The sequence below is a fragment of the Megalobrama amblycephala genome, linkage group LG11, assembly GCF_018812025.1.
Source record: "Megalobrama amblycephala isolate DHTTF-2021 linkage group LG11, ASM1881202v1, whole genome shotgun sequence".
NCBI classification, from domain to species: domain Eukaryota; kingdom Metazoa; phylum Chordata; class Actinopteri; order Cypriniformes; family Xenocyprididae; genus Megalobrama; species Megalobrama amblycephala.
The window spans coordinates 22,156,385-22,179,976 of record NC_063054.1 but is presented as its reverse complement, the minus strand read 5'-3'; the positions used below and the strand labels follow the sequence as shown (position 1 = coordinate 22,179,976).

The 23,592-nt window shown below is 38.7% G+C and overlaps 1 protein-coding gene across 1 annotated transcript in view; it reads right to left on the bottom strand.

Moving 5' to 3' along the window:
• The window catches only part of sh3rf1 (SH3 domain containing ring finger 1), a 66,298-nt gene extending 43,334 nt beyond the window's left edge, over positions 1–22,964 (bottom strand). Inside the window, exons 1-2 of the mRNA XM_048206743.1 lie at positions 22,577–22,964; positions 19,232–19,791 (exon numbers count right to left, since the gene is read on the bottom strand). Coding sequence (XP_048062700.1) covers positions 19,232–19,657 — 426 coding nt within the window. The 5' untranslated portion in view covers positions 19,658–19,791; positions 22,577–22,964. The remainder of the gene's footprint in view (positions 1–19,231; positions 19,792–22,576) is intronic.
• Positions 22,965–23,592: the final 628 nt, after the last annotated feature.

Sequence of the window (23,592 nt, the reverse complement as noted above, 5' to 3'; positions counted from 1 at the left end):
TTGCACTTTAGTGCCAACAGCCAACGCTGAAGCTGTTCCAACCAGAGTTCCCCGGGCCTGATTAGCACGACATACAGAGCCGATTCCTGCAGTTTCACGCCCACCCACAGAGCTGCCTCTCTAATCCACTTCATAGTGTTACAGTCACACAACCACCAGCACTTAATTACACTACATCAGCTGAGATAGAGAGAGGAAGAAGAAAGAAGAGCAAAGAAAGATAGAAAGTAAGAGTCAAAAGGCAAAAAGAGCAAAAGAACTGGTGAAATATTTGGTGAAAAAAAGTGAAAGGATTGCAAAGAGAAAGAAAAAAAGGCAAAAGAGAGCAAAAATGAAAAGAAAAAAAAACAGCACAAGTAAGATTAAGTACAGAAAAATGAGCCAAAAAGAAAAACTGAAAGAAGAGCAATAGGAGCAAAAAAGAAAAATGAGCAAAAGAAAAGAAATGGCACAAGAAAGAACAAAAGAGAGTGAAAGAAAAGCAAAAGAGAGCAAATATTAAATTAAACAACACAGTAAAGAGTGAGTGCAAGAAAGAAAGATGGCAAAAAGTTAGAAAAGTAAGAAAAAAATGAGCAAAAGAAAGAAGGAAAGAGTGAAAGGGGAAGGAGCAAAAGAAAGACACTCAAAAAGAACAAAAAAGAAAAATGAGCAAAAGAAAGAAGAGTACAAGAATGAGCACATGAAAAGAAAAAAGAAAAAGAAAGAAAAAATTAGAAAATAGAAGGAAAAAGCACAAAGGATGATAAAAAAAAAAAAGTTTATATAAAAGGAATACGAGCAAGAAAGAACAAAAGAGTGTGAAAAGGGGAAAGCGGGGTATGAGTATGGGAAGAAAACGAAACAGGACAAATGAAGCATAAGGGAAGTTAAAGAAATGTCACTCGAGGGACAAACGCAGATGAACTGAGATGTAGAGCCCTCTGAGGACCCCAGCTAAACTTTCACAACAGACAGAGCCGCAGAAGAGCGTGTGACACAAAACAGAGCCACAGAAAAACTCCATAAGACACAAAAGATGATCTCACTGGAGCTGCCACATCACAACCACAAGACCAGAGAGAGGTGAAGCATGAATCTCACACACCACAAGATCCTATCAGGAGATCTATGAGCCATTTTCACCATCAATATCTGTTGTTTAAAGGGTTAGTTCACTCAAAAATGAAAATTCTGTCATTAAGTACTCACCCTCATGTCGTTCCAAACACTTAAGACCTTCGTTCATCTTCGGAACACAAATTAAGATATTTTTGATGAAATCCGAGAGCTCTCTGACTCCGTAGACAGCAATTTAATTACCACATTCAAGTTCCAGTAAAGTAGTAAAAACATTGTTAAAATAGTCCATGCGACTACAGTGATTCAACCTTAACTCCTTAGCATTCCTAAGGTCTCTTTTGCCAGGTATTTGTAGCATGAGCAGTACAGTGGAACGCTAACAGGTGCACAAAAACAAAACAAAAATAACTACTTTATTACATAAATTTGTCTTTTCTCTGTCATTCTCTTATGCTGTTTACGCTCTGCGCTTCTACGTGGTTCACATGAGCAGCACGACATGCGTGTGATGCTGACGCAGGAGCCGGCCAATGAGTCGGCATGCTGATGTAGAACCTGGAAGCACTGAATGTAAACAGCGTAAGGGAATGACAGGAAAGAGACAAATTTGTTCAATAAAGTCATTATTTTTGTTTCGTTTTTGCGCACAAAATGTATTCTCGTTGCTTCATAAATTTAAGGTTGAATCACTGTAGTCACGTTGATTATTTTAATGACAATTTTCTACCTTTCTGGACCTTGAAAGTGGTATTTAAGTTCTAAATCTAAAATCTTTGGAAGAGTCAGATACCTTTTGGATTTCATCAGAAATATCTTAATTTGTGTTCTGAAGATGAACAAAGGTCTTATGGGTTTGGAACGACATGAGGGTGAGTACTTAATGACAGAAATTTCATTTTGAGGTGAACTAAACCCAAAATATTCGAAACTATTCTGTATGATTATGGTAGAATGACATTATTATTTATAACACACACAAAAGCTTATTCAGAATATAGATATGGAATATTATTCAAAATAAGTTTATATGGGATTCCCAAACTATTTTTGTCAGACGAACCCCTTTGACCTAAAATATTTACTTTTAAGAGATTTTAAGGGTTTTTAAGTTTTTATTAAAAAGTATTTATAAATATATTTATTTTTGGGGAAGCCTTTATATACACACAGGACAGTATAGAGAGCAGGCAAAAAGCAAAGTGGCAGAAAGAGCCAGGATTCAATCTCGGATCGCCCGAAGCTCAAATATGTTATACGAGTTATAGGTCAGAGCACTGACCAAAAGGCTGTAAAAAATAAAAAAAATAAAAAAAATAAAAAAATTTTATGATATAATTAATTATTAGCTTGTTCTTTCCTTCCTGCAGTTCCTTCACAAACCTCCAAGGTTTTAGGAAACCCTGCAGCAAAGGCACGTCCATCCTAAAAGGATACAGATTTGAGGAGGAGGAGGAGGAAGGGAATGTTTGGACACACACAACCACTGGAACTTCTCATCTATGTGCGGCTTAATCTTTTGGGTACGGGGTCAAAGGTCAGACCCAAAATAAGCCCATCAATCAACATGAAGCAGAAGACCTGTCAATCACTCACCTTTACCCATCAGCATCAAGACTGAAGGAAGGTCTCAAATACTAAACATCTAAACACCAAACAGAACTATTATTTATAGACCATTTTAAATGCTGATCAAGATCAGAACAGACACATAAAGGGTATAATAAAGTGAATCAGATTCTTCTGATAACAGCCATGAGACCACACACAGTGACGGGTAGATTTGCGAGTGTGGTTCAGTCCAGGTGGGCCATCACAGGTGTCACAGATTTACTACTATACAGCACCAAAAGAAAACATTACAAAAACACAAACACAGCTGTCAGGAGAGCTCAGGTGTCTTACAAATATGCCACCCATCACACACACAGTTGCATGATGATATATGGATTGGTTAGCGCTTATTGATTGGTGAATAATGACCAGATGTGACTCAGCTGGGAAAGATGCAGATGGCAACAATGAATGCATGCACGTATGCGCGCGCGTGTGTGTGTGTGTGTGTGGAGCAGCTGTTAATATCATCAAATGAAATATTCAAGCTTATATTGGTCTAATCTCAGCCTTAGACAACACACCTACAATCAGTTACAATCTGATTGGCTGGTTAATCCAACTTTTAAGAGTAAGGCCATGCAGGTTATCAGACCACTTGTTAATAATCTGTATGTGAATGATTCTGATAACAAAAATAATCACAAAAAATCTTTACTAAGGAAGATAACAATGACTATAAAGTTTTAATAATCATTTTAACTCTACAACATCAGAGCTATAACGATAATGACACAGCTAATGAACGATAAAATCATTGACAGCCAATCACAATCCACCTGAGCATTTAAAGAGCCAGACAACAAAACTGCAGCACAAGCTTACAATAAATAGAACGTTATCGTTTGTTGGTGTGGACACTAATATAGTTTGACATTCTGATTGTGAACTGGCCTTTACCCTGTGAATGGTGTGGTTTAAATAGCCAAAAAAGACAAGTCATTGATTTGATTCAGCCTAAAATTCTGCACTGTGGAATATACAGCATTACCAGAGAGAAACTGAGCATTAAGTGATACATACTAATCAGAATAGAATCAAATCAAAAATTTGTGAATCAGAATGAAATAGAATCTAAAAATCCGTACATAAATATTTATGTTTAGCTGTGTTTTAGTTTTAGTAATTTTAGTACCTCAACTTAAAATTATTTTATTTCAGTTACTTGCCAAGGCAACATTTCTAATTTCAAGCGTTAGTTCACCCCAAAAAATGAAATTTCTGTCATCAATTACTCCCCCCTCATGTCATTCTAAATCCGTAAGACTTTCGTTCATCTTCGGAACACAAATTAAGATATTTTTAATGAAAGCCAAGAGCTTTCTGACCTCCCTATAGACAGCAATGTCATAACCAATTTCAAGGCTCAGAAAAGTAGTAAAGACATTGTTAAAATAGACCATGTGACTACAGTGGTTCAACCTTAATGTTATAAAACAACAAGAATACTTTTTGTGTGCAAAAACAAAACAAAAATAACGACTTTATTCAACAATTTCTTCTCTTCCCTGACAGTCTCCTACGCTGTTCATGTTGCAAATACTGAGCCGGAGGTCAGAAAGCTTTTGGATTTCATCAAAAATATCTTACGTTTGTGTTCCGAAGATGATCTTACAGGTGTGGAACGACATGAGGGTGAGTAATTAACGACAAATTTCATTTTTGGGTGAACCAACCCTCATCTAATATTTATTTTATTTTTTAGCTCAATTCAATGCACAATAAGGATGTTACCAATAACATCACTGTGACGAGCAGGGAGCGGCGCGAGGCCGGTGACGCAAGTGATAACGAGCATCACCTGCGAGGGCACCGGCCTTGAGTCTCTCACGGAGGAGCTCTGGGAGCATAAAAGGAGGAGCGACGACAGTGAAGGACGAGAGAGGACCAGGCCTGGACTTTATTTTATGTTTTATTATGTTTGTGTGGCCCAAGCGGCAACCTCCCCCAGTCTCTCGTGAAGCCAATACGGAAGTGACTTAAACTGCGATTCATTGACTGGCCGCTAGGGACAGGCTCCAAAAGAGAGCAGAATCTCATTGAGTCCCATGTTAAATTGGCCAAGTTTATAGCAGAAAAAAACATGTTTACAAGTTGGTTCAAATTGTGGTTTTGGTCTATACTGCTAATTTTGCCTTTCATGACAACTGTGGGGGGGGGGGGATTTTTTTCTAACTCATTCTTTTAAATTATATTAAGCCTTAAAGTTCTGCATAATTAAGGGCGTGGTCACTTGAGTGACAGATAGATGCCGCTGTTGTCTGTGAGCCGTCACTTTACCTCAGCTAATTCCAGCCGCTGAATTTGGCATCTCAGCCGTATTTGTGCTCGATTATTTTATACAATTATAAAATATGGCTTGCTGCATAATATTCGAGACTGATGTGTGTCTGTGTAGATGTGCATGCATGCGGAAGAAACAGAACACACGTTGTTGGATCGTGGCATTGGCTAAACGTTTTGTTTGTGAGATTTACTACAATGACAATGGCGGGAGGATATCAAAATCTGACAGCACTGCTTGGATATTAAAAATATACTTTGGACACGGGCTCATTTGTTTGTTAGATACGATCGTATACAGTTTTACAACATAAACGCTGCTCAGATTGCATTATTTCTTGAAGAACGGTGACAGAGAGCAGATCATTCAGAAGAAATGTTATGCAAACAATGGATAATATATCAATATTTCATGGACAAAAGTACTGTTTTTTGTTTTGCAATGGACATTTATATTATACCCAAGTGCCACAGATTGGATTCATCTCGCGATCTCTATTATAAAGGTATGAAGTCCCATTTTGATTTTCCATGTTGTTATTTGCACACCCAACACAAATTACTGGTGTTGGAGCATCTATATCTTAAAAAAAACACCGTAGATTGACAGTAAACCTTTAGAACTTTCTGATGATAAAACTTATCTTCATTAATAATTTAGATAGTATCTAGATAGATAGCTCCTTTGCTTGCTAACATGGTCACGTCGAGCTAGGCGGGCGTGGTTTCAGCAACCAGTCACATCAGCTCAAACCACCTCCCCGCCTCTTTGCCCATTTTCAGTTATCCGTGAGTGACGTGCGGTGACGCGCAGCTAAGATGGCCGCGGCCTCATTTACGCGTCAAAACTGCTGTTCAGAAATCTATGGGTGACGTCACGGACACTACGCCCATATTTTTTTACAGTCTATGGTGTGGCCGGCAGACGTCTGCGAGGGTCTGCCGGCATTACTTTTGTTTTGTTCTTTGTTTATTTTATTAAAGATTATTGTTTTAATGTTCGCCAGTTCCCGCCTCCTCTTCCCATATTTACGAACTGTGTTACAATCACTTAACTAGACTTGTTCCTTAATTTACACTGTCATTATATAACTCAAACTGCTACTGTACAAGACAGTCAGATTTAAAATAAGGTTGTCAATCTTAAACACCTACTGTGTGAACATAGCCAAAGTCAATTACGCACATTTTACACTATTTTTACTGAGTACAACCATTAAGAAAGCTGAACCACTATTTGAATTCATTTTTCTCAAAAAACTTTACCCCTAAACATGAGGTAAAAACAAAAAATTATAGCTTTAAGTCAATCAGATGTTGTCTTCCTGTCTAAGTCAGAATAATCAGAATGAGAACCAGACCGTAAACAAAAAGTCAGCGCAAGAATAATATCAGTCACTCGCACCTTAATAGATCAAAAACAAACACTATTTTCAAGCAAACCATGTCGGAACTGAAACTGCAATTAGTCTGGTTTCAGATGAAATGACACGAGTAACCTGACATAGAAGATACTTAAACACACAGAGACAGAGAAACTCACACACACCCTTCCCCAAGGGCCCACCGGCGTTCTCCACTAAACAGCAAGTCAGTCTCCATGGTTACGCATTTAACACCTGATTAGGTCTTTTGATCCCTACCCTGAAATTATGTAACCTCAGGGCAGAGAAATGGACAGTCACGCCCAACAGAACCACAGCATACACAAACACATCCAAAACATAACAAATCCAAAACACCTGCCTCCACCGCAGCATGCTAACACACACACGCACTCAAACACATTCAAAAACAACAGAAACGCACAAGACTTTTCAAACTGTGAAATATAACTCACATCAGCCTCATTTATTGTTAATACACACATACACACTCAAACACAAACCATCTGGAGGCCTGTGGGAAACATTACGCTGTTGAGAATGACTTCCTGCTATCGGCTACGAGAGAAATGAGGGAGGGAATTAAAAAAGGCGAAAAAGATGAAAAGGCAGAGAACAAGAAAATGGAAGCAAGGGAGTAATGGGTAATAAAAGGAGGGGAGAGAGGGGGAAATGAGCTGATACGCTTGCAGAGAGCACAGCGGGAAGGAAAAGAGGAAACAAGACTGAGAAAAAGAGAGAGAGGGGAGCTGTGTGCACTGAGATCTGTAAGTACAGCCTTGCCTACAGGGCCTTAATGAAGGGGTTATGCGACACCGGCACGGGTCAGCCAGAGGATGCCGCGGCAACCATGACATCATCAAAAAGGGCCAGTGTGAGTCAACGCTGCCCGCTCGGTCACAAGGAAGCAAAGGGGCGGGTCAAAGGAATGTCACTTGTAAATGTGCCAGGACGCAATAAACAGCATTCCTTGTTCCTTGCGTAAAACACCAAGTACCGCCAAAGAGACACAGAGAGGCAAACGCAAGCAAACAGACTGCTGAGAGGAGGCAGGGAGAGAGGAAAAGTTTCACACATCAAAAGGGCGGCCCGCAGAGTTTAGATTTTAGGGCTTTCGGGGTTTGAGGAGGTTTCCGCCAAGGAGGTCGCTCTCACAAAACTGTTACTAATGGACAAACACTTGGGCTTTGAGTTGAACATGTGGGTGTGCGACCGGGTGAAATGTTAAGGATTTCTTCTTGTAATCTGTAGGGTATGTGGAGCAAGAGAAAATGAACTTTGTTCATAGTAATTGAAGTCCAGCACTCAGAGTCAGACAGACGTTTTTTTTCTTTTTAGCATCCCACACCTGATCAACATATAACCAACTACAATACATATAACCGAATAATCAATCAAAGCACTCTTTTAAATATTCAGTGCCATGAAAATCACAAACTTTGGCAAATTCCGGCTATTATTGTTACTCTTCTGAAGTGGTTATTATAGCAGCCTAGGAACTTTTGTTTACCGGTGGAGTAATTCATAGTTTTCACTAGGGGTGGGAGAGAAAAAAAGATGATGCATCACGATTCTCTCTCCAATGATTCTGGATCGATTCTGAAAATTTCAGAATCAATTCTGAGCTTAGTTTTTAACCGCAGATGATGATGACGAAACACCCGTATTCTGCTCGCTTCCAATTCCTCACACATTACTCAAACCTTCCATAAAATAATCTTTCATAAAGTTCGTAAAGGTTGAAGCAAATTACAAGGACATTCACGGGCTACATTGCACAGGATATGCGCTATGAGAATCACACCCTTTGCTTGATGTAATGCTTGCAATGTGCGGTCTCGCCCGCTGATATTTTCCTTACAAATGTTCTACGAAGGCATAATTTATGTCGTTTGTAATGCAGTTTGCGTATATATTAAAAATATGAAAGTCACTGACAGAGAGCTCTCAATTTCAAATTTCAAATGCTCAGATGCTTTTTGTGCATGAGCAAGAGCGCTCGTGCATGCGGCTGTGTGCGACTCCGTGTAACACTAACACATCTAACACTGTTCTAATCACGTTTTCATGCTTTCTAGACAGGTTTTCATCTCATAATTTTATTTTTAACATTCGTTTTTAGTAGTTGAAATACTGCAGCAGGTGCTGTATATGGATCACAAGTGCCCAAAACTTGCATTTTGTTCACGTTTTTGATTTTCTTCTTTTGAGATGGAAAATTGACAGGACTGTAATTTAGTTCTATGCATGTTTTGCCCTCCAGGTCTCTGTGGCAGTCACATGACTAAAAACTATGAATAAAAACATGCTCTCCGACTCCCAGAAATTGGTGTTTGAGTCATTATTGGCTGTGGTAATTATTTTGCTTTCTATGGGGGATAAAAAAAAACCCACTCGGATTTCATCAAAAATATTTGAACGAAATATTCGAAGATGAACAAAGGTCTTCCGGGTTTGGAACAACATGAAGGTGAGTAATTAATGACAGAAATTTCTTTTTTGTGTGAACTAACACTAAGTATTTTTGATTCCCAACCCTATGTGATGTGCACTTGAGGATTATCAAAAAAGAATAAAAATTGAATTTAGAGTGAATTTTGATTTCATGATGACTTTAGTTTTCCCAAAGTTTTTAGTTCACCCAAAAATGAAAATTCTGTCATTTATTACTCACCCTCATGCCGTTCCACACCCGTAAGACCTTTGTTCATCTTCGGAATGCAAATTAAGATATTTTTGTTGAAATCTGATGGCTCAGTGAGGCCTGCATCGCCAGCAATGGTACTTCCTCTCTCAAGATCCATAAAGGTACCAAAAACATATTTAAATCAGTTCATGTGAGTACAGTGGTTCAATATTATTATAAAGCAACAAGAGTATTTTTTGTGCGCCAAAATAAAACAAAATAACTACTTTTTAACAATATCTAGTGATGGCCGATTTTAAAACACTGCTTCGGAGTATTATGTATCTTTTGTGTCGAATCAGACATTCGGATCGCATGTCAAACCTCCAAACTGCTGAAATCACGTGATTTTGGCACTCCGAACCACTGATTTGACTCGTAAAGCTCTGAAGCTTTATGAAGCAGTGTTTTGAAATTATAGATCTTGAGAGAGGAAATACCTTTGCTGGCAATGCAGGGCTCACAGAGCCATTGGATTTCATCAAAAATATCTTAATTTGTGTTCCGAAGATGAACGAAGGTCTTACAGGTGTAGAAGGGGGTGAGGGTGAGTAAGGGTGAGGGTGAGGGTTGCGCCAACTTGCAGGGTAAATAAGAGTGACAGTATCCATGATTATAATGGGATGGGATAATCAAAATACCATAATTAAAGGTGCTAAAGAGGATGTTTTGTTTTATACATTTTTGCAATATTACTTGAAACTGTATTTACTAACTGATAAAAGACTATTTATTAGGTGCACTGAAAGGAATAATATTAATATACATCATCTGTGCACGAGGTAGGGCCTTAAAAACATCAGCCAATCGTTTACGCGATCATCGCATAAACGATTGGCCCGCTGGCTTGTCAATCACTGCCATGACGTTCCTTGTGCGAGACGTGCGCGGCTGCGCGCTCCAGTAACTTCCACACTCCACAGGCGCCGCATGCAATGTTTTTGTCAGGAGACAGGAGTAACAACTGCAGATTATGAGTTACCTGCGGTGAGTCCGACATAATGAATCCAATAACACGACACAGCGAGTGCCGGTGGTAAACACTCGTGTTCCAATACTCATGCACGAGTTTTTGGGAGGCGTTCCCTCGAGATGAGCTGTGAAGGAGGGGGGTTGTTCTTATGCATGCGCTCATTTCAAAAACTCACTAACAGTCTTTGGTTTCTCAGTCGACGAAAAGATCCTCTTCAGCACCTTTAAGTATTGCAATGTAAAATCTATTAATTGAAATATTAATCTAGATCACAATGTTGAGGGAAATAACTGATAAATGTGAAATTCTATATGAGCATGCCATCTGAAGAAGAAACTAAGCCACGACCCACAAGGCCATTAAACCAAGCACTCACTCATCAATTAAACGTAAGGCCTTCACCATTCTGCCACTCGTAACGAGATATTAGATTTAAAATGTGCGCTCCGGGCTAACAACACAGCTGCTAACGCTCTCTTACTGCCAGATATGGAGATTCATTACATCATTCCTCCATCCAAAGCCGCTTTAGAATCTGATTAAATATTAATACATTTCTGAATGTGTGTGTGAGGAAGATCAAAGTGTAGCTCTGAATTGCATTACCGCTCTCTGTCTCCTGCTTCAATGCTGACCCTAGTCACATGACCTCTCACATCTGACCTATGACCTATGAGCTGTTCCTCTTTGTTTCATCTCTGACAACCCAGCTGACCTACTGGCCACAGAAAGCAGAGTCACATCGTCTCAGAACGGGAGGAGAAAGTGACGAGGTTAAACCATCATTATGTTGGTGCACAGTTTCCCGAGTCTCACAGAAGATCAAGGAATAATGACTGGAATAATGATGCTGAAAATCCAGCTTTGCCATCACAGCAATAAATTACTAAATTACTAATAATTTTGAAATATATTCAAATAGAAAACAGTTATTTAAAATTTTAACAATATTTCACAATATTGTTTTATTGTATCGTGAATACGATTTAAACGGTACTTTATGATATTTTTAAACATTTTCAGCAATAAATAATATTGATTTCTGTTGTTAATCAAATTAAAATATAATTTACTATCAAAAAACATCTTTCAAACCACAGACATGACATGATCAATAATAGAATCAGATATTAACTGATTAACCATTCTGACTGATTTAGTGACATTGAATGATTCAAATGGTAAGTTTGTGAGTCAGAATTCATTAAAATAATAAAGTCATTTATTTGTGAATCCGACTACACTAGTTGTGCTTCGTGTTTGCATTTTAAATACCGTTTTAAATTTAATAAAGACTGTAAACTCACAATTCCGAAAAAATGCAATTTCTTTTGCTACGGTGCTTTAGATTCAGCAGCAGCAGAGCAGTTCAGGAAACACTGCGAGACAGATCCCATTCATTCAAACTAATAACCAGTTCAATGAACATTCTGCCTCCTACACAAACTGAACACAAGCCTCTTCTCAACGTCTGTTCACAAAAAGGTGAACCCCAGGCGGCATCCAGGCAAGTCATTCACAAACACACAAATACATATGCATCACACGCACAATAAAACTGCTTGTGATTAGTCAGCAGGCGTCCCTCTGAGTTGTTTCAGTAAAGTGACTTTTTGAGCTCTGCGGTAGGGAGAATCACCATAAACAGCTGACATTCAGCCCTTCACCGTATGTGTCCATTGGCGTGGAGTGAGCTGAGATGAGCAGGTCTTCTCAATTTATTATCTATGGGAGCTGAGAGACAGGCATGTGCAGGGGATTGACAACAGAATGGAGCGTGTTGAGAGTGTCAAGAAGTTGAGAAATGTTCGACTTCATGCAAATGTGAAGCAAGAAAAGCAGAGAGCTTATCGCTGTGAGGTGAAGGCACTGACATCTATGAAAATCTGCCGATAGTGCTCGAGTTTCAATATATAAATCCAATTGTTACATATTCAGATTTCAAACAGTTTATATACACTACCATTTAAAAGTTTGAGGTCAGCAAGTATGCATTAAAATGATCAAAAGTGACATTTATATTACAAAACATTTCTATTTCAAATAAATGATGTTCTTTTGATTAACTTTATGTTCATCAAAGAATACAGAAAAAAAAATTATCATAGTTTCCAAAAAGATACTAAGCAGCACAATTGTTTTCAACATTGGTTTCTCGAGCACCAGATCAGCATAACAGAATGATTTCTGAAGTATCATGTGACTGAAGATTGGCATAATGGCTGCTGAAAATTCAGCTTTGCCATCACAGGAATAAATTACATTTTAAAATATATTCAAATAGAAAACAGTTCTTTTAAATGGTAATAGTATTTCACAATATTGCTGTTTGTACTGTATTTTGATCAAATAAATGCAGCCTTGGTGAGCATAATAGACTTCTTTCAAAAACATTAAAAATCTACTGATCCTTAGTCCAACTCTAGTGTCCTTCATTCTCTTTCCCACCCATTCAGTCTCTTATTTAAATCTAAAAGACAGCTGCAGGGGTTTGTACGCCTCGCGCAGACACACAGCGTATGGTGTTCACCTCTTCACTGCCCTGAGTCTGTCAGATCAGAGGTGGCCGCTAACAATAAGCTGTTATGCATCTGTCTGCTCGACCGCACCTCCTGCTATTCTTCAGCTCTAATAGAAATCGGACGGAGTCAGAAAGAGAGAGAGGTGAGAGGGGAGCGGCACCCTTTGCCCACTGGGACTCATGGGTATCAGTGCGTTCTTTGATCTTTCAGCTTTTCAGCGGCTCATGGAGTCCACCTGCATGTCCCCGCGCCCCACCTCTTTCCCCCTCAGAAACACTTGAACCCACTGGATGAGGTCCAGGGATGGCATGGTTTCAGCTCCAGGCAGCAGGCCCATGAACCAATCAATGAGTATATCTCATGCAAAAGCATTCACTTTGGGGTATTTGGTTACTTCATGAGTTTTTACTGATCAAATAGGTATCGAATGACTTCCTGTTTCAATTCTGATTCACAAGCTCTCATGATTTATTTTGATTATGTGATTTCAATTAATTTGAGGAATTTTCAGCTACAATGTCCATTTTGCTTATGATTTTCTCTGCTAATTCTATATATTATACAGGGAAGTCTTTTGTATTGATTCGATCCAGTGTTTTTAAACCATTCATTATAGTCAGCAACTATTTATTTTGAACTATTGTTTGTGAATCAGAATAAATTGGTCAGGTTGTATGTTTGTGATTCATGACAAAGACATGGCTCAAAAAGAGTCATTTGTTTGTGAATTATAATAAACTGTATGTCTCATGAATCTGACCACACTTGTCGCACAGTATGTTTCTGATTCATAAGAGTAATTTGTTTGTGAACCAGACTACATTGTTCACTTTGCAAGTTTCTGATTCACTAAAAAGAACAGGAGAAAGTCATATGTTCATGAATTTACGACTCACGGTCTAAAAAGTAATGAAGACGAACTGTTACCACAACTTTAACAAATGCATGGTTGCAAGTTAAAATTGCAATATATATAGGATGTAGTAACCTAATGAAACCGTCTTGATAACTTTGGAAACTAGGCAGTAGTTGTCTAGTTCCCAGCATGCTTTGCATATGACTGGGTAAGAAGAATGTTCATTAAATTTACATGCTGTGCTAGCTGTGGATTTTAACTTAAAGGATTAGTTCACTTTCAAATGAAAATTACCCCAAGCTTTACTCAACCTCAAGCCATACTAGGTGTGTATGACTTTGAACGATGCGTTTGTGTAAGAAATATCCATATTTAACAAGTTATGAAGTAAAATATCTAGCTTTCGCCAGATCACCTTCCATATTCAAATTACGAAAAAAACATAACTGGCTTTGGGTCAGTTAAGCTTTTTCCATAAGTTGAATAGGGTAGACGTAGGACGTAGCATAAGCGTTTAGAACTGCAAGAGTTTTACGCTTTCTTCGTAAGTAGAATACGGAAGGCAGTCTGGCGGAAGCTGGATATTTTACTTCATAACTTGTTAAATAATATGGATATTTTCTTACACAAATGCATCACATTTGCCCCCGGAGCTGTGTGGAGTATGTTTATGATGGATGGATGTGGATGGAGGAACTTCTTCAGCTCATACTTGTTGATCCCGCTCACTGCCATTATAAAGCTCGAATGCGTCAGGATATTTATTAATATTTTTCCGATTGTGTTCATCAGAAAGAAGAAAGTCATATACACCTAGTATGGCTTGAGGGTGAGTAAAGCTTGGGGTAATTTTCATTTGAAAGTGAACTAATACTTTAAACAGATAAGAGTAATTAGTTCCAGGGCTACAACTCAAGTAGTTGGAGCGACTTAATTTTTTTTTTGAGTTATTAACTTAAAAAAAAGTGTTTATTTTACAAATTATTAAGTTCCTCTAACTCAGTGTAGTTTGTTAGTTCAAAGTTGTCATAACTCAAAAAGATTGATGCAAACTTGTTTTTTTTGTTTGTTTTTTTAGAGTGCGGGTAAAATATGCCACCTACTTCCTGTACTTAGTAGTACGCAGGTGCTGAAACAGCCACATAATGCAACATCTGACAACCAAGATCTCAGGGGTGTGGATGTCTGCATGCGTGTATCCCTGTATCAGGGAGGAATTCTCCTCCTTAACGCTTGTTTGCTTCCATGCGTGAGTGCTTGTTTTGTGCATCCCCAAAGCAGAGCATATCATGTGTGAGATTTAACAAAACCCCTCTGAAGACCTAAATAACAGACCTGCCACTCACACAATGCTCTGTTATCATATAGTCTCAGATGCATTCCTGGTCATACACCCCCTCCAAATCACAGGACCTGTTTGAAGCTACAACCACTGCAAAAAGCCCATTCCACTGGCAGTAAGGCTGTTTACAGCACCTCAGATACACCCTTAAATAGGCTGGCGTGTGAAAACACAGTGGGCACAAAGAGAGGCAAAATAAGAAGCAATCACTGCCAAGTTTGCTCATGCATAATTTTTTTTTTTTTTTTGAATCAACGGGTTTTAGAGCTCACACTACCGATCAGCCTTACATTACCTCACTTTACTGAATTCAGCCGGCTCTGGCAAACAGCCTAATGCTAATGACTGTGTTCTTAAAGCATGATATGTACACTGACAAGCTAATTAGAAAAGAGTGTGTGTGGGGAGAGTTCATCAGATTTGATTATTTTCAGAGATGTAGTCTTGCTCTAAGGGTACTTTAGAATAGGGAGGTGTTATTGTAGTGTTGCCAACTAAAGGAAGAACCAGTGTAATTAACAAACAAAGGCAAATTTAAAAATAGTGGGTTTTGTATTCTTGTCTAGAGCTCACAGAAATAGAAAACAGACTGAAAATATGAGAAGTGATTTTATCATCCAATAACTAAATCTTCAAAATCAAGTTATTAATGTTGTTTATATGTCTATGTGGTGTTTTTAATATGCTTTAAGATAATAGATAAACCATGTGCAAATTCTTCAAGTCAGCACCATTGTTGAGTATTTTCTCTTTAAAACTGCCGTGATCTAAAGACTTAGTCTCAAAAATGCAGTTTGAAATCGCTGGTGTTTGTGACATCACAAACTACCTTGTAACCAATCACGTCAACGTGCCGGTGGGCTTTAGTATATCATTAAAGGGTTAGTTCACCCAAAAATGAAAATTCTCTCATTTATTACTCACCCTCATGCCGTCCCACATCCGTAAGACGGAACACAAATTAAGATATTTTTGTTGAAATCCGATGGCTCTGTGAGGCCTCCATAGCCAGCAATGACATTTCCTCTCTCAAGATCCATAAAGGTACTAAAAACATATTTAAATCAGTTCATGTGAGTACAGTGGTTCAATATTAATATTATAAAGCGACGAGAATATTTTTGGTGCACCAAAAAACAACTTCAGGAAGCTTCAGAGCATTATGAATCAGCGGTTCAGAGCACCAAAGTCACGTGATTTCAGCAGTGTGGCGGTTTGACACGCTATCCGAATCATGATTCGACACAGAAGAATCATAATGCTCCGAAGCTTCCTGAAGCAGTATTTTGAAATCGGCCATCACTATATAAGTCGTTATTTTGGGTTTTTTTTGGCGCACCAAAAATATTCTCGTCGCTTTATAATATTAATATTGCACCACTGTACTCACATGAACTGATTTAAATATGTTTTTAGTACATTAATGGATCTTGAGAGAGGAAATGTCATTGCTGGCTATGGAGGCCTCACTGAGCCATTGGATTTCAACAAAAATATCTTAATTTGAGTTCCGAAGATTAACGAAGAACTTACGGGTGTGGAACGGCATGAGGGTGAGTAATAAATGACATTATTTTCATTTTTGGGTGAACTAACCCTTTAACTGACCGCTCTGAAGCAAGGGAGTCTCGAGAAGCCAGGTTATCCCGGTATATTTTTCTATTGATATGAAAAATCAGGTAGATTTAGCAATATAGCAGGTGTATGATGGCTAATCACAATTATCATTATGTGTCCGACATTGTAAAGAGCGATACCATTTTGCAGCGTTTACCTCCGTGAATAAACAAGTGAATAAATTAATATACAGCAAACCAAAACACTTATTAAGAGAAATATCAGTGCAAACATAATTATACTGAGGGACAAGTAGCCTAACATTGAAAGTTCAGAGGTCAGAACACAAACAAAATAAATATACATTATAGTGGTTGAAGGACTTCATCATTTTAAGGTCAACATTTGTGTGATGAAAGTCGACGTCGACTAGGCACTAGCAAAACAAAAAAATATCACGAAAAACGGCATTACTATAGATTGTGGGGAAGACAAAAAGAGTCAAACTTAGTGAGTCATCTTAGAGTAGAAAGCCCTGAGGAGCTTCTTTTGAAGACGGGAAAATAAGATGATATTTTAAACTTAAGTTAGTTGAATAGGAGAGAGATGAATAGCTTATTAGGCCAGTCCAGCTGTCATTTCACAGCACTGATGTTTATGAACAACAAAAGAAGGATATTAAAAGATTATAGACCGGAGATGTCTGACTTAGAACGCCGCCTCCCATCATGCTTTGGGTGGAGGCCTCTTTCTGTCCCACAAGTCTGTGTGGGGGAGATGACAGAGGGCTTGATTGTAGGGACACCTGTGTTTTGTTACCGTGCAAAACCAGAAGATGGAACACAACAAAACACACAATCACAAAACTGCTGCTATGACAACTATCTTGATCCACTGGGACACTTTGTTTGAAAGTTATACTGGCAGAAACGTGGGCGCTCTCACTCAGACACAAACACAATGGTGTCCACTTGCAACGTTTTTGCTTTTTTCTCTCTCTCACACAGGAAAAAAAAAAAAAAAAAAAAAAAAAAAGACATCCAAATACACAAACACACCCAACAACAAAAAAGTGCTGGATAAGAGGCTGTTAATGCGGCTTTCTCTCAGCAGGGAAGAAGGCTTACCTCAGCTGCTTGAGTTGCTTTAGAAGAGGCATAATGCCCTGAGCTAACAAGATTCTCTCTAATTCTCTCTAGTCTGTTAGGGCTGCACAATTTAACGAAATAAAAAAACCAAATTGCAATATCGGCTTAGTGCGATTATCAAATAAATATCTATGCTGTCGTTGCATATTTCAGAGTGAAGCGCTGGTACGGTGTTCAATTTCATGTGAGCATCTCATGATCTGATTTTGGGTCTGATATTGTGCATTTGGGAATGCAACATGGACAAACTATTTTACCAAACTTGTAACGAAAAGCGCTTATTAACTGGCTATTGTCAAAAAAGGAAAGTTTTAAGGGTTGATGGTTTTACTTTTGAAAATTAAGAAATGAAAGGGTTAGTTCACCCAAAAATGAAAATTCTGTCATTAAGTACTCACCCTCATGTCGTTCCAAACCTGTAAGACCTTTGTTCATCTCAACACAAATTAAGATATTTTTGATGAAATCTGAGTTTTTTTTTTAGTTTTTTTATCCCCCATAGAAAGAAATGAAATTATCACATTCAAGGTCCAGAAAGGTAGTAAAGACATCATTAAAGTCAACGTGACTACAGTGGTTCAACCTTAATGTTATAAAGTGACGAGAATACTTTTTGTGTGCAAAAAAACAAACAAAAATAACGACTTTATTCAACAATTTCTTCATTCTCCTACGCTATTTACATTGCTGCGCATCCAGGATCTACGTCAAAATGCCAACTCAGTATTGGCAGTATCGTGCTGCTCACATGAACAGTGTCGGCCAATACTGAGCCGGCATTCTGACACAGAACCTGGAAGCTCTGCGCTGTGTTTACAATGTCAACAGCGTAGGAGACTGACATGGAAGAGAAGAAATTGTTGAAAAAAGTTATTTTTGTTTTGTTTTTTTATGCACAAATAATATTCTTGTTGCTTCATAACATCAAGGTTGAACCACTGCAGTCACATTAACTATTTTAACGATGTCTTTACTACCTTTCTGGGCCTTGAAAGGTGCAATGACTTTGCTGCCAATGTGTGAAAATAAAGATGAACGACTGCCTTACACCGTGTCTACACTGGACGCAACCATTGATGCGCCACGCCACAACAGCTAGAAGCTCTCTTCACTGGAGGCGACAAAGTGCCCGCTGCGAATCCATTTGTCCTTCCTATGAGTAGTATGGCGAGTGCTTGGAGTATCTCATAAATAGAACGAGGCATCAGTTTACGGTCGGAGATTTGTTGCGTCGCCTCGTGCCGCATCCAGCGTAGACAACATCACTGATTATAATGGGTTCTATTGTCATTTGTCATGGTGCATCACACCGCCCATATCTGTTATAGACACGGTGTTAGTCTGACTTTTAAAGTGCACGTAAACAAAATATCAGAGAAAGTGGCTTCTTCTAAACTCCTAGAAACAGTTGACCCTGTATTTATTTTCCTGAATGTAAATTAGACTCATCCTAAACAAACTCTTTATTTAGAGTTCATTAACCAAAATAATGATATAGATGACAAGAGAGAACAAGAGAGAAAGATTTCAAATTCCCTAAACACCTAATTATTTCAGAGATTCTTCTTCCTTTCATATCATGCTGAGACTTTGCAGGAAGTCTCCAAGGTCTGATTTACACCAATAGTGCGGTACCACCCATGACCAGACGAGATGGGGTCAGATAAACAGTTCTCTACCAATATAACCATCAAGCTAACCGAAATCCATTCAAGTTTTTCTGTATGTAAAAAGAAGCTGTATCGGATCAGATCTGTCTGATGATGTATGGGATTGTGCGAGTCCAACAAAACCATCTAAACTCACCCTAACTGGAGTGCTCTTGGCCTGGACCCTCTGAGACTGTGCCCCCGTGGGACCTGGATCCCTCTGGCCTCCTCCGGCACCCTGTGCTCTGACCACCGCCGCTGCTGATCCATTAGTGCATGTGCCATGCATGCTTCCCGTCCTCCTTGGCCTCTGCTTGATGCCATCAAGTAGCCGTACCAGGAGGATGTTGCTAGGCAACTCATCCACGCCACTCTCCACTAGCGTGCGGCACTCCGGGCAGCGCAGTTCTCCGCGTGACCCCACAATTCCAAGCAGGCAGCGGCGACAAAACGTGTGCTGGCACGGCAACACCTTTGCCGTGGCGTCCAGCCGCTCCAGGCAGACCGGACACTCCAACAGGTCCAGGAGCGCAGACTCATCCATTTTCACACTCGCACAATCTTTCTCAGTGTAGTCGTTCATTCAGACAGTTTTGTCTCTCCGAAGAGAGAAGCGCATGGTGTGGGAGTGTGGATATAAGGTTGTTTGGAGGGAAAGTCCAATCCTGCTGTCACGTCACTCCCATGCCGCAGTCATGATCATATCTCGAGCATTCACTGCAGAGAATCAAAGAAAAAGATATCATATAACACTTCTGTCTTAAAGAGCATTACATATATGTGATATACAGAATGTGGTGGTTTCAAAAGGGAAGTGATGTAATAAAGATGCTTAAGGAGAGTGTCATAAGTCCAGTATGTTCAAAAACTTCTAAATTGTTTTTTAAATACACAGGAAACCTGACAAACTACAAAAGAACACTATGAACTGGAGCATAAAATAAGCTCCAAACATGTCATCAGGGATGGGAATCATAAGGAATTTAATGATTTCAGTTCAAATTCTGGTTCCTCTCAACGATTTTGTTTCCTGATGGTTCTTTTTATTCTTCTGAAGAAGAAATATTTTGGAAAACTGCAGCCAAATGATGAGATCATTTCAGATTTTAAGAGAATTACATATATAATTACAAACTAATACATCTAAAACAACTCTTGCAAAGTAGACTTTTTACAAGTGGCATATGTGCAATACAATAACTGCCAATAACTAAATAATAAAAAACAATAACAACAACAAAAACAGGTTACATATTTAAATAAATACCCCTGATTAGTACAAAACTCAAAACGTGTATCTTTAACTCAGCATATAAATCAGTCAGTAACTACAATAGTTAAAGGGTTAGTTCACCCAAAAATGAAATTCTCTCATTTACTCACCCTCGTGTCGTTCCAAACTCATAAGACCTTAGTTCATCTTCAGAACACAAATTAAGATATTTTTGATCCGAGAGGTATCCTCCATAGACAGCAATTTAACCACCACTTTCAAGGTGCAGAAAGAGACTACAGACATTGTAAAATAGTCGACGTGACTGCAGTGGTTCAACCTTAATATTATGAAGTGAAGAGAATACTTTTTGTGCACAAAACCAAAACAAAAATAACTTTATTCAACAGTATCTTCTCTTCTGTGCCAATCTCCTACAGTGTTTATTTTCAGTGCTTCCAGGTTCTACGTCAGAACGGCGACTCATTATTGGCCGGCTCCTGCGTCAGCATCACACGCATGCGTCGTGCTGCTCATGAGAACAGCGTCGACCAATTCTGAGCCGGCGTTCTGACGTAGAACCTGGAAGCGCTGAACGTAAACATCGTAGGAAAATGACAGGGGAAATAAGAAATTGCTGAATAAAGTTCTTAAAGTTAAAAGTTCGTTTTTGTCAAAAAAAGTATTCTCGTCGCTTCATAACATTAAGGTTGAGCCACTATAGTCACGTTCACTATTTTAACGATGTCTTTACTACCTTTCTGGACCTTGAATGTGATACTGTTACTTGCTATGGGGGATAATAAAAAAAACCTCTTGGATTTCATCAAAAATATCTTCATTTGTGTTCCAAAGATGTATGAAGGTCTTACGGGTTTGGAACGACATGAGGGTTAGTAATTAATGAGAGAAATTTAATTTTTGGGTGAACTTGCCCTTTAACCGTCACAGCTTTCCTTATGTTTTAATAACCTTATAAATTCTATTCTCAAATTACCCAATCCACTTATACTATGGACTATTCCATCTTAATTTTATAAGGATATAAAAACATGAAGAAAGCTCTGACGTTTAAGTGCATGAAGTGTACACAGATTGAAGAGTAGGCTACATAGTGCATAGTGTACACAACTATTTAGTACCGTATTAGAAATACTAACCCCAGAAAATGCACGTTCGAGAACCGTTAATAGAACGATATGAAAATAATTCAATTCCAGTCATTTTCTTTCTTTCTTTATTTTTTTATGGAACGTCGGGTTCTGGTTCTCGGGTCTCAGTCCTGCATACCACAGACCCCAAATGAACTTGGCAACAGGAATTCCGCTGAAACAACTAAATAGTAGTTTACCGTCACGTCTGGTCGGTTGGCGAAATGAGCCTTCGTGTCTAAACTGCAAATATGCCCGCCACCGTCCCGTCTCTCATCGAGCCTCATCCACTATCCTCCTACCGGTTAACCAGATTCATATTTTACCACAATCCCAATTACAAGACGATATCCATCAAAGGCAAGCAGAACACCGAATAGAGACTAACTAAGTAAAAAGTTAAACATATTTATTCTTCTAGCTCATGAACCAATTCTGAACCAAACCAAAGTGTTGTATACAGAATAAACGCAACGCATAATGTTACAAAGCGGGGCAAAGCTAAAGGGAAAATTCCCCCAAAATACAAAAGGAGATGTTAGGTAAATAAATAAATTGAAAGCCTCCCTTTTCACTTACATTGTATGGGAAAAAGATGCAGTAATAGTGAATGGTGACGGAGGGTGTCAGTCAGTCACTAACATCTTTTGTGAAAGTCATACAGGTTTAATAGCATGAATGTGGGTAAATTAATTTTCCATTTTGGATTAACTGCCCCTTTAGGCATTCACTGCAAACATTAAACCTCGCTCTCTTTGTCTTTAACGTCTTGAATCAAAAATATTGTATTTATTAACTACAAAACATTAGCCACATTGTATCCGAGTAGCGGTTCAAATATCGGCCTTACACTGCTGTCTGAGTCTGTTTGAATTACTCCTGAAACTAACTAACCCATCCCCAAACGTGATTTGAAAACTAACCACGACAGAATGAAAAAACAAAAACGTAGAGTGTTGTGCGTGATGTGTCACAGTAAACAGAGCACTGCAGACGCTTTTCTTCGACACGTTTGTCCGTAACCCGTGTGTTCCCGTTGGCTGTAAGTAACCATGTAGCTTAACAAACTTTGATCCGATGTTCAAATTTAATTTAATGTCTTATTACGGGGAGATCTGTGAGAGCACAAAAACGCTACCTTAAATAAGGGCCCCTTCTCACTCCTCCTCTTCTTCCAGAACAGTTTCTTTCCCGAGTTCCTCAAAGTAGGGAATTCGCCCTGGAAAAGGGATCCTGAAATCTTGATCGCCCAGTTGGACACAAGTTTACATATTCAGATCTGTATATCACAGCAAAGAACTGGTCATCGTTCTTGGGTCGTTCTGTTCAAACAACAAAAAAATCCGAGTCCGAGAGATTCAGGTAGATTAAATTTAGAAGAAAGCAAAGAAAAACAGGAGAAGCGAGTTCCTGCGTCCGAGCGCCATGACGAGCTCTGTTGATACTATGGGACACAGCGGCGGACGTGTAGTCGGGAGGGAGGGTTTTCAAAACGCACAGCTGAGGGAATGCAGCAACCGCTTTGCGTTTAGGCTGTGTCCTAGATAAACAGCAGCCGAAATTCTGCACTTTTGATCGTCAAAAATAAGCAAAATGTATTTCTAAACCTTGCTGGTTTAGTCTATCCGTAGTGGGGAGCGGTAACGTTTTTCATTGATGAATAGTTTGTTTAGAATCTCCGCCTGCGTCATACAGTGTCACAAATCACTAGAGTAACTGCAGGGAGATTTTTTTTTTTAAATCCTCTAGTTGCAATCTCTCGGACTAGGCAAGAGAGAAAAAAATTCACTAGATAAACCTAAGCTGTGTTCTGAATAGTATACTTCTATACTGCACTGCTATTTCTACAGTAGGCTATACAGTATGCTAATTTTATGCATGCATTGAAAAGAGTGCAGTAAAAGAGAACGCAAAGAATACTGTATTCAAAAACTCAACCTGCTCAACTTTTCCTGAACTGCAAGAAATATTACATTAAACATCTTAATTAACTCATTATTTGACTGAATTGCCAGGAGCTTATACAGACAAAACTGGATAAATATTTATTAAAAAAAAGATAACTTGCTTAAATATGCACATAATTTCAAAATGTGACAACAATATGACATACTAATTTTTAAAACATTTAACCTCATAATCCATACCATTTGT